At 38.3% G+C, this 13,180-nt stretch overlaps 1 protein-coding gene across 3 annotated transcripts in view; it reads left to right on the forward strand.

Moving 5' to 3' along the window:
* The window catches only part of LOC134791639 (ankyrin repeat and fibronectin type-III domain-containing protein 1), a 201,865-nt gene that overhangs the window by 166,977 nt on the left and 21,708 nt on the right, over positions 1-13,180 (forward strand). For all 3 annotated transcript variants that reach the window (XM_063762695.1, XM_063762694.1, XM_063762693.1), the window contains one exon: positions 1,133-1,236. In XM_063762695.1, the coding sequence (XP_063618765.1) occupies positions 1,133-1,236 (104 nt within the window). The remainder of the gene's footprint in view (positions 1-1,132; positions 1,237-13,180) is intronic.

A 13,180-nucleotide genomic window follows, 5' to 3' on the forward strand; every position in this document is an offset into this window, starting at 1 on the left:
ATATGTTTCCCATTCAGGCCATAAGATTGCAGACCCTCCAACGCGCACGGTCCCTATATACTTAGGTACTCAGGTAGGTAATTGGGACGGATTTTTCTTAAGTTGACGTTCGGATGTCCATTGCAACTGTATTACTGTTGCGGCGCGGCGTCGATATTTCCGCCGCTTTATCTGTCAATTTTATTACTGCCGGGATACGCGAAAGTAGTTTTTTTGGTAAAGTAAAAAGATTTGTGCTAGGTATACGTAGCGAATCTACCTAATACTGAATTATCACCCAAAAGCCTTCAGGGCTAAAGGGAGAGGTGTTAAGTGAAAAAGGATAATGGAACACCTTATAAAACCTTATATTTTACTAGTAAATTCACTAACGCCTGCACCTCTGGGGTACGTTACCATGAACAGTAATTTACTACAAGTACTCATAGAAAAGAGCTTTGAATATTTTCTGGGAAAATTCTTGTGATAAAAGGTATTCTTTTCAACCAAGGCATTACAATTTTTTACTCATCGCCGAGGTAGCAGAATAAAGACAATAGATGTAAAGAGATTTTTATTTAGTCTGATTATTACAAGAGGATTCTATTGTGGGGCCCTTTGTCTTATATTTTGGTCGTTAAACAGAGAGAATATAAAAATATGTGTACGTATTTTTAAGTCCATCATTGTACATGTTTGTGCAATAAAGTTTAAATAAATAACCAAAACATGGGTGAAATGGCGAAACGAGTCCTCGAATATCGAAACATATCAATGCGACAATATTCATGTCCGTTGTACCCAGGTTGTACCAGATGAAATACGGTGTTTCGTGAACCAAAGATTTCCTTTGGAGGGATTGGGCCGATTTAGATGAAATTTGGTATGGTCTACATCTTTTATTTTGTTGAAAATGATACCAAACTTGACTTAGTACAGTCAACAGTAGAAGTTCCTAAGCGGGCGAGGTGTTCAAAATTACCTTGACGCGCTCTTATTCTCTTAACAATAAAGTCGCTACTATTGCTGCTGACTACACCTAAACTTAAACAGTTGTTAACCTCAGACGTCGCCCTGCAGGCTGAAAAAATCCTTTGAGCAGTAAAACGCGCGCAGTACCTACTATGTAATAAACGAATTGTATATATTCCAGTGTCAACCCCGATGGCCTGTCGCCTCTCGACGTGGCCGTGCTGGCCAACAACAGGCCGCTTGCCAAGATGCTCATGGAGTTCGGAGCCAAAGAGGGCACGCAATGTGAGTACCTAAGTTATATCTTAACATTTTTGATTAGGTAGGTACCTAGGTACACGTACGGATATGATGGTCGTTCTTGTCTACGTGACAGCGTGATAAAACGGTGTCCGTCACTTTCTATCCCACGGTGTTAAAAAGTGACAGTTATTTTATCACGTGGATCAAGATGGATAAAGCCATCCATAATACGCGGGCTGGCAAATGTTCAACGTTAAATGACAACCCCATAAGTGGCTGAATAAAAGGTGACACGCTAGTCCGGACCGAGGCGTCCGACTCGTCATTTTCTATGACGGATGATTGGTAATCACGTGGTGCTTTCCGTAGAAAACGAAGCGCCGGATGATCCGGCCGGCCCGGTCTAGCGTGAGTCATCCTTAATGCCACAATTCGGGCTCAAGCCTATTTCGAGTTTTCGAGAGTTTCGAGTCATTTGCAGGCAACTACGATTTCGTTTATTCATTCCTGTTACAAAAAAAGCTTATTTTCTGTGAAGAAATACGCCGCTTAAGACATATTGGTTCGGAGAAAGGATAAACGCAAAGCCACTACAGCTTTCCTCGCCGTAAAGGGGTCACTAGGGATCCTTCCGAGCCGCTCAAAAGAAAAATACAAATTGCACTGCCTCATACTACACTTTACTTCCAAAATATCGTATTTAAATCCACAAAAATAATAAAAAAGCACTTATTTCTTACGGTGTAAGGTAGAAATTTCATGAACGCATAAGAGAGCTACACGGTCAAAAAAGTTTCTTCGGAATACGAATGGTATTCGCTAACGATTGTAATCCCTACGCATTTGAGAATAAAGTTGAATTTCAGTTTAATTTGGGTTAAACTGCTAACTATTCGTATGAGGAGTAACGAGGGATTATGTGTACGGATCTCGTGACTGCAATGTTTGGACTTTAAAGCTGTAGTTATTCTTTGACTACGCCGGCTTAAAGTGATTTAGGTGTCGTTTGCTATCATGTTTTTTATGTGATTTGACTTTACTGGCCTACACCTGGTTTTTGTAATTTCTGGTTTAAGTTCGTGCTCTAACTTGGGGCCGTCTTCGGTATCACATCCATGACGATTTTCTTAATAATTGACACCTTGAGTTCATAGAATTCTACCACGGTTAGCTCTTCTTCTCAAATGTTTGCCGACCCCTGGTCTATTTAACCAATATGTCGACATGTCAACTGATTGTAAGTATAGGTAAATCGATATGACGAATAAGCAGAGGGCTGTTTATAAATTCACATATACCACTTCTGACGTCTCCGGAGGCGGTTAAAAATCACTGCTATCTTTAATATACTAGTATAACTTTATCGTATGTATTTTCATTATTACTAAGTTGTACCCATTAAAAACCACAAACATGATAACATCGATTATAGTCCATCGATACGCATCTACCTATTGAAACTTTATGAATAAAACAACGTCCTAATAACCGCGCAATACACCGGTTTTTTTTTCAACTGTTAAATTTGTGTTTGAGAATATATTCGATTTCTTTGATATGAATTGAATATACAATCAAATGATGCTTATTATCCGTTCATTCCACGGATTACGGGAAAATATGTTTTATTTTAGGACGTGTGTTTTCGGTAATTCTTTACGAATAACCGTACAAAAGGGAGCTATTAGAGATTGGGGTTGTCAGATTGGATTGGTATTATTCACTCTTAAGGCGATATGATTCGACTCATCAACGAATCTGAGGGGGTGAGGTGCGCGGCAAACCGTGAAGCCCCGCCCGCGCGTCCCGCGACCCTCTCGCCGAGCTCGTGAGCGCGCGCCGCGCACGGTAAACATTGCAGACGGGTCACAGTATAATGATCTTATGATGACAGTATTTTAACTAGACCGGGAAATGGTCACGTTTTAGAGTTTTTATTGTATATGTACGTATGTATTTTTTGCATTACGTATTTCTGATCATTTCATGTAGAATTATTATTTATATATAGACATGTGTACTTATTATTGATCAGTAAGAACGTTTTAATTTCATGGCAGCGTGTTCGAGTTAAAGTACCTAAAGGAAAGTAACAATTTTAAAGGAGACGGTCAATTAAGGGTTCTATTTATAAAGGTTATTAACCTTAATCAACAATTTTACTTTACAGATTCCTTTAACTCAATAACGCTGCCGTGAAATTAAAACGTTGTTACTGATCAGTAGTACTTATTTATAAGCTCTAAAAACAAAAAAAAACAGTTTCAAAGTAAATTTCTGATAACTTTTTGGTCAGTGCAAGCCTTATGGTTTCGTCTTGGCAACATTTTACATGAAAATGTTTTTGGTGGGTCTCATTATCACAATTTCCAATACTTTTGTTGCCTAACTTAATAAATTATTGTTACACAATTTTAACGAAACAATGTTTTCAAGAAAATAATTCAATTAAGTGCGAGTCAAACTCGCGCACCGATGGTACCTACATTTTATTAAGTACATTATATATTTTTTTTTTTTATTAAGTTGTAACTGACTCATCATCATCATCTCAGCCATAAGACGTCCACTGCTGAACATAGGCCTTCCCCTTGGACCTCCATTCCGGTCGGAAGCGACCCGCATCCAGCGTCTTCCGACGGCCTTAACAAGGTCGTCTGTCCATCTTGTGGGTGGACGTCCTACGCTGCGCTTGCTAGTCCGTGGTCTCCACTCGAGCACTTTTCGACCCCATCGACCATCTTCTCTGCACGCAATGTGGCCTGCCCATATATATATATATATATATAACATTTTCAAGAAGTCTGGTCGCTTGTGGTGAAAAAAAAAATGTATGGAGAACAGAGTGGCCAACTTTCTTAAAAATAGTTTATCTAATACTGATTCTAAAATGGTATCACACATGCTATTTACATTTCTACAAATAAAGATATGGCCTAGATGGTGTTTAAAGTGAAGTATGGTGCTAACTAGTAAAAAACCGGGCAAGTGCGAGTCGGACTCGCGCACGAAGGGTTCCGTACCATAATGCAAAAAAAAAAACTAAAAAAAAGCAAAAAAAAACGGTCACCCATCCAAGTACTGACCACTCCCGACGTTGCTTAACTTTGGTCAAAAATCACGTTTGTTGTATGGGAGCCCCATTTAAATCTTTATTTTATTCTGTTTTTAGTATTTGTTGTTATAGCGGCAACAGAAATACATCATCTGTGAAAATTTCAACTGTCGGTTCGTGAGATACAGCCTGGTGACAGACGGACGGACGGACGGACGGACGGACGGACGGACGGACGGACGGACGGACAGCGAAGTCTTAGTAATAGGGTCCCGTTTTACCCTTTGGGTACGGAACCCTAAAAAGACATAAAAGTGCGATTATCTCGAAAACCACGAAACTTTTACTAGACCTATAAGTGCATTTTCTGGACCAGCCTAAGCTGCCCTGTCGATGGTTAGAAGGTTGTCCATTAATTACTGGACACTCTGTATAGAGATGTAACTAACCCAAATGGCACTTGGCACTTTTTTTATCTGATAGTCAGCAAATGAGCCGCCTGATGGGAAGCGGTCATCTGATACTACTTTAAACACTAAAACGTCCATGCGTTATTGATTTAGTGTAATTTCCCCACAACAAATTAGCCTTTTGGCTGCACTTGGGCCGAGCACAAGCATAAACAGTAGCAGTAGGTACTAGGTACAAAGAAATCACGGAGCGACATAACCTCCTTGTTCAAAGCTACCACGATAGGCTCAGCTAGAAAATCGTAGAGTAACTGACTGCAAATAAATATGGGAGCGATAGCTTGCACTCCGTGGTCCATAACAATCAAACACATGGCGATGGCGTCGCATTCTTACGCCGATAAGGATCCGATAAAAGATAATTTTAGATATTATACAAAACAAAAAACCTAAGGTAGGGAATAAACACATTAAAAAATGTTGGCTAACGGCGTATTGCATAGAGTATCATTCTATGGAACTTGCTAACTATGTAAACAAAAGTTACTAGTAAATTCATTCATTCATCAAGTTTGATTACATAGTTAGCAAGTTTCATAGAACGGTTACCGATACGACGGTTATGTCAATTACACAAACGTGCACGGTGCGTAACGGAATGGGTAAGTAATATATAATAATAATATAATTTTACACTAAACAAAATATCTGCAAACAAAAGATTATACGAGTATAGCGCCAACTGCGCGCCTCTGGGCTGTATCTTATTCTTTGAACCTCGTGGCAGCGATACAAAATTCATGTACGATCGCAGTGAGCGGGGTAAGCGGGTGGTGCGGGTACAGAGCGCTTAGCTCCACCCAGACGCTCAAGGGCATTGGGCCTACCAATCGTCTTAATAATATTAACTAGATTTTGCCCTGTGCGCAGGGCCCTCAGGGCCCCGCGGTACGCGTGTTGTTTGCTGTTGGTGCTGTTGTTGACGTGTTGTTGTTGGTAATGTTGTTGTTGCTGTTGTTTGCGCTGTTGTAATTGCGTAGTAGCTTGTTTTCCAAAGGGAAAAAGAAACAAAGTTGTACTTTTGCTAGGACAAACAGATCCGCGTGCGAGCACTTCATTCCTGTAGCTCGGTAGCAGTCCGGTTATGTGAGGGTCGCAGTTCTAACCTAACCTAACCCACTTTTCTGGTAGCAGTCCGTTTCTGTGAGGGTCGCAGTTCTAACCTAACCTAACCCACTTTTCTGGTAGCAGCCCGTTTCTGTGGGGTTCGCAGTTCTAACCTAACCTAACCCACTTTTCTGGTAGCAGTCCGTTCCTGTGAGGGTCGCAGTTCTAACCTAACCTAACCCACTTTTCTGGTAGCAGTCCGTTTCTGTGGGGTTCGCAGTTCTAACCTAACCTAACCCACTTTTCTGGTAGCAGTCCGTTCCTGTGAGGGTCGCAGTTCTAACCTAACCTAACCCACTTTTCTGGTAGCAGTCCGTTTCTGTGAGGGTCGCATTTCTAACCTAACCTAACCCACTTTTCTGGTAGCAGTCTGTTCCTGTGAGGGTCGCAGTTCTAACCTAACCTAACCCACATTGTTGGTAGCAGTCCATTCCTGCTGTTGTTATTGTTGTGTAGTAGTTTGTTTTCCAAAGGGAGAAATAAATAAAGTTGTACTTTTGATAGAAAGAAAAGATCCGCATGCGAGAACTTCATTCCCGCAGCTCGGCCTTCGGCCTCGCGTGCTTGGGAAATCGTAACTTTTCCTATTGGGTCGTGTTGCAGCTCCAACTTCCTCCTCACGTGTGACGCTTCGAACAAGACTAAAATACAACCAAGCGCAAGATGAACTGCCTGTAGGCACCTTGAACTCTCAATTATATTTAATTCATGTCGACCGTGGTCAAATATTAAAATTAGTGATATGTATTTAGTTCTTAAATAATTGGATTGCGATATGCCTATTAGGGTATTTTTTTCAATTATTTCAATTTGACATTTTATATTTATTTAAATTTATGATTATGATGATGAATTTGCACGCTTGACGGGCGTGGCGCGTTGCATGCGATCCAAAGCCGGGCGCCTTCGGCACCCTCATACTAAAAGCGTAACACTATACATATATTGTAACATCCCCATACTGTATCAATCCAAATAAATAATTTGTGATTTTCAAAGGAGTCAAAGAGCACGAAGGAATATAATCATTTTACAGATCGGACGTAGGTATATCAGTAAAGGTGAAATACTGTAAATATATCATACTTACATACCCACAATTATATTATCTAGGAATATAATATTATTTACCTACATTGAAATTGGTTGCTGACCTAGTGAAAATACTGAAATATTTTAACTGTTGATGTAGGAAAGCTAGGCGCTTTCAAGCACCTCGTAAAGTATTAGATGCTTCTGTTATCAGAAAGTGTGTTTTTATAGCACTTAGTGACTTTTTCTTACGTTTCATATGCTTTGATTCCCATTGTTTGTAAATGGTAAAATCACGTGACCGCGCGGAACACACTGACGCAGGTCCGTCCTCTACAAGCGCTGCCGCGCGACTGAAGAGGGCGTAAGTGCGTTCGCGAGTGATGGCGGTTGCGGATTTAGTAGGTATTGAAACATAGAAATTATTTTAATGATGTTACCGAGACAAAGTGATCCAAACCATCTAGATTATCTTATTACCTATACATTTATGTAAAAAACAAGCCAATAAAGTTTGTATTGTAGCTCTGAGATTGATTTATTGTTAAAAAAAGGCGTAACTTTGGAATTTTTTTCTATCGAGCAAAGTTTATCTAATCATGTTTTTGAGATCCAAAACATATTTGCCAGATCCTTAAGTATAAGATATATTTTTTTCACAATTTTAAAACATTGTTTCTCCTACGGGAAAGCACGCCTTAATGCAGAGGTCGAGGATAGGGTGATCAACTGATTTGTTCTCATTGATTGGCTCGACATATAGGTATGTGTGAGTGAACGAGCTGTGTTTTATTGTTTCTATCAGTATACTTAAGGTTAATTTGTAATTATTCTTGTGGCTTATTTCACGTTACAATGTACAGACTTGTTTTTTTTTCGGAGACTTTAATTTCCATTTTCATTGAGACAATTAAATGCATTGACATCGCGGTGCATCTCGCGCGTAGTAGGTAACTCATTCCCGCGAATTTTAAGAATGTGAAAATCCCTAAATTTTATATTTGTATCCTATTATTATTCTAGTAATACATACTTACTAAAGTCTCCAACGCTTACGCGTAGCTTTATTTGACTTTTATAAGCGCATTGTAATATGCCTACTTGGAAAATAAACTATGTATATTTATCTTTAACGCTCAATTCGTGTTTATCGTTTGTCGCTGTTCGCAATTAGCGACAATACTCGCACTAAGCGAGACGTCTCACGTAATTCGACGGAACAATGGATTTGTCGCACTCCGGCCGTGTACTCTAATTCTTTGGTAAAGGGCGGAAAAGTCGAGTTCTTGCGAGAACCAGTAGGCCTATAACTGGGTCTAGCCACGATGACAATTGTACATAGACAATCGCTAAACGACAAGAAAAAATGTATCGGGATGACTGATCCTACGAAAAGTCAATATCACATTATTTTTAAGTTTCGATTGTCGTTTTTTATCATCTTGGCTTGGCCTCTGATCGGCCGAAATGTATGAAACGTTGTTTATTATGACTATACATCGGTAACTCGTGGCATTTAGGTATATAGCACTTAAAAGATTAGTGATGAGCACACATCGGTAACTCGTGGCATTTAGGTAGCAGGCACAGACTAGTGATGTGACAATGTTCTTCCTATACGAGTCGAGAAAAAAAAACCACTAAAAAACGGAAATTAATTAAACTAATCTTTTAAGTGAGATGTATAATTATGACACATCACACCCAGTATTACATTCAAATAACATACAACTGACAGTTGATCAGCAAATTAAGAAATATCGGGATATGTCAGCCTTCTAGCTCGTCCGATAATCGCTGTGCATGCCATATTGTTTTAGAGACGAAACCTGGTAAAGATAATGGTCTTGCAATGTAGATAACATTAAAAACCACATCAAATATTAAAAGTTTGAAGATTGATGATAAAAAATTAAGTTCAGTTCAGATAGTAATTTTCGAGCACGTTGGCTTCAGTCCTATTCAACTTAAGTTCCTTGTTTGCGATAAAGAGACCGAATTGATCCCATAAGTGTTCTGTGAACAAAGTTTTGTACGGAACACTAAAAACCGTCTATGCTTACAATGGTGTATAAGAATGCGCGACTCAAAACTTCCTAAGCGAAGGAACACACGAACACACCCTGGGCCGCGACTGACACAAAACGATCTTCCACAGAAGGCCCGCTATGGGACCTTAAAGTACTTTACCGAAATTAATACAATACCGGAGACATAAAACCCACCGTTCCATTACTTAACTGTGTAAATATGGAGAATATCCCTAGAGTATTACCCTTGTATCGTCGCCGAATACTTCGTAACATTAACGCTCAAAATATAAGAACATAACGCCTTGATAATAGGGTATGTATTGAATATTGAAAATTGTTTATTCGGTTTAAGAATTACTTATAGACTTAGTGTTGGTGCCTATTTTTAAGTAACAAATACCTGTTTTAAGAGGCACTGCTTTTCCTCAATGTGGGACCAAGAAAAGTCTGCAGCAGATTTGATAGCCCACGCAGTGTCAGTGTTATTTATACGTCATAATGTCATAGAATTTTGACGTTTAAAATAACACGTGCACTGCGTGGGCTATCAAATCCACTGCAGACTTTTATTGGTCTGACAAACTGGTACTTATAATTGTAAGTGATAGGTACCTATAATTTAACCATTTCCTTTATTGACCGGGCTGTTTTAACTATAGTGTAAATAACATTATTTGCGGTATTTGACACATTATGACTGACGTATATAGAGATGTAACTAACGCAAATCGATTGTCACAGCAAGCGATTACGATTGGATGGCACGTAGACTGAGGTATCGAATTGTGACGTATAATGAATTTTTATTTGAGATTTAAATAAAGCTAGAATTATATGGTTTTCCCGCAAGCTACCGATCGGTCGGTGTATTTAATACACCGACCGAGTAGGTCGCACCCATAGACTTATAATATATAGAGACGGTGTCTCAGCGAGCTGTCACTGTTGCCACTTTTGTTTAGTGTACGATTAACAATGAGGCCCACGTTGCTGTAGCCATGTCGATAAAGTCATATCGATAAACTATCGACATTTCTTGCAATTTTAATTTTACTTCAAAGGCTTAACGATACCTAAAATTACCAAAAACGCTTTTATTCTTTATTGTGGTTATCAGATCACAATTTTATAGTCACGCCCCAGCAGGGAACCAAGGGAAAGTTCAGATATTTAATTAAAATACATGAATACGTCCTAAAATAGGTGTTCCGCAATAATTGAATTATATTATTATATTATAATATATTCATTATCAATTAGCATTTCAATTATGTTTATGTTTAACGAAGATATTGAAGCTTCAATTAAACGCTATTTCGTTCCGCTGTGTAGCGTTTATCGATATATAACATGATTAAAATCGACTTTTCACATCCCTAAAAGAGCACACATATACGCTTTTACGCACACATACACAGCCTGGGCGCATCAAGAAAGGCAACACTTGATTTGTAGTCCACCTTGTCAACAGTATGGTTGTCCTTTTTTGACAAACGGCATTTTTAAAAGAGCGAGGAGAGAGAAATGATACTAGTTGCTGCGACGTGAAAGAGAACACAAAACGTTGGGCCCTTGGTCGCACCCATTGTCAAAATTGAAACTAACTGGGGATCTATTTTAAAGTTTATTTATGTTATTTCTGTGTCAAATTTGTTGTCTGTTAAGTGACGATAAATATATCCATATTTACAGTTAATTATCCACCTTTTCCTTATTTTTATTAAAAGAAAAATTCATATCGATTTACTTAGACGACTACCGATTCATAACGGTGGTGTCCGGCCAACCCTAAAATTAAAAAAAAAAGACGTAGAACGTAAACGTTCGCAGTGCAGTTGTTTTCCTTTGTGATTTCGATGTGCAAAACATTTTACGTAGTATTGCTGTTGTGAGTGACAGACGTCAAATACCGCAAATAATGTTATTTACACTATAAGAAGAAAAGTATCAAAATAAAAATATATTAGTTTATTAAAATATTAAATGTCAAATTGTAAACTGAAATAGATGTCATGCTGTTTTTGTTTACTCTGTAGTAGGTACATCAAATGAATAACCGACACTAATCTCTAGCTGTCGTGGTACGGGAGAATAATTGAATAATTCATTTACTCGGCTCGATTCGTCAGAGCAGAGGGTGTTTCGGTGACCTCTGATGATTGGGGACATTTGTGTCGCTTAACTTCAAACTCGGGTAAATTCATTCGACCTTGTCAGCAATTATTTACCCTATTACATTTTCTTAATACCAAAATCGCATAATCTGACAGATGGGATTTACCCGAGTTTAAAGTTAAGCGTTTGTAACATCAGGTCAGGACCCCGATGCGAACTTACACATTGATGTCAATTTGATTCCATTTTGAGATAATCAATAGGTACCTAGTTCGTCTATGAATATAAGTTTCTAGCGATGCCGTACGGCATCACGTATTTTCTGAAGTAAAAACTTGACTAATACAAACTTGATAGTAGGTATCGTATGTAGGGTAACGTTATAAAACTGAAAATAAGTAGCTATATAAAAATTAAACATGTTTTCGTGTTTTTTTTCTATCGAGCCAATTTTAACCTTTTCAGGTTTTGGTTGGAATCTGCACTTGCAAATATAGTTTAATTTTCTTTTTTTTTTCATGGCATTTTCCCATAAAACGTGTGAAGTATCGATATAAAAACTCCGATTTTGCGTTAGCTCAGCTCCCTCTTAACAGTCTGGAAGTGTGTGTGTATGCGTGTGCCTAATAAGTTTTATACTGTTGTATAGATAAGACCCATTCATGATACACGCAAGCACAATAAGGATGTGTCAAATATTCACCAGGAAATATTGGATTGAAGCCGGATTCAATGTGAAAGATTAAATGAATTTGCACACGCAAATTCGACACACGAACGGATTGCGGATAAAGCCATGTAAATCATAACACGCAGTCGAAAAGTTTTGATTTGCTTGATTGGCGCCAAAAAAATATTTTGCTCGTGATTTGATCACATTACAAAAATAACATCGTTACACATAATAATAAACTTAAGTTCATTGTTTTATGTTTATTATAGTTAGTTTTTTTAGCATTACAAAGAACTTAAGGGCCAACGGGAGTGGTCATTTCTCCATACAAACGTACTCCTCGTTTTCCTCCGTGGTTTTTGAAGCTAGAGCAATGATTTTTTCAACACAGATTAATATTGTCAATATCTGTGTCGGACCGTTTTGCTATTTTTGATATTTTTGTTTTTTAAGGCGCTAGAGCCCTTCAAAAATGGCCAAACTGGCCTAATTGACTATGCCGCAATGAGAGGCGTGGCATTCAAAACTGATATCAATTAGCCAAAAAAGCAAAACGGTCCGACACAGATAATTTCATAATCATTTAGATTTCCAAATTTGGTTACGATTGGTTAAGTTTTGGAGGAGGAAACAGAGGAGTACGAAACCTCGATTTTTGAGATTTTTACGCAGGATTTTTCGCCTTGTCCTTATCGCACTACTTTTAGGTGCCGCTTCCGTTAGCGAGACGGGTATATTTACCTAAAATATTTTAAACTCAGCTCCTGTTTCGTCTTAAAAGAAGGTAAGCGATCTTGACATGTCTTTTAATTGAAAAACGCTTTTTAAAAATCAGTAACTATTACTTATGAAAGTAGAAGAATATAAATGATCGTATTAGATTCATAATTGTTACGTATTTGCCCTAACTTATTTTTAAAATGTGTTTTTCAAATAAAAGACACATCAAGATTGTTTACCTTATTTCTAATGCTAAAATAACGAACTATAAAGTACAAATATAAGCAGCCAGATGCATATAAAACACGTAGACATCTTATTTAATACACAGTAAGCGAAAAGGTTCAGGTATCTCTTCTAGCATAATCCTGCAACTTTTACCAGTTCCATGCTGTAGGGCTAAGATGGTCGGCTCTTTATCATTTGTCACATGTAGCTCAATCCAGCACATAAACCCAAAGTCCTCTCCAACGAGCGACACTATTATCCGCGGATCGTGAGAGAGGCGATTGAAATTAAAAAACACCCTAAAATTTTCGATCGTGAGGACGGGTACAAATTATCCTCTACTTGGGGACCAGTGATTCAAATGTTGAAACCAGCGGATATATCTTCGAACCAGTGTACGGATACTGTGAGTGTTGCGTGTCGTGCCGTGGACAATAAACATTAAACTTTAACGGGTAGCTGCAATTTCTTTGTCTACCCCGAACATTTTTATAAACTAATTTCGGGTAGTTTAGTGGTGTTTTATTAATATCTCCGTTGACATTTGTTGGGA

Source organism: Cydia splendana, chromosome 6 (genome assembly GCF_910591565.1).
Source record: "Cydia splendana chromosome 6, ilCydSple1.2, whole genome shotgun sequence".
Lineage (NCBI taxonomy): Eukaryota > Metazoa > Arthropoda > Insecta > Lepidoptera > Tortricidae > Cydia > Cydia splendana.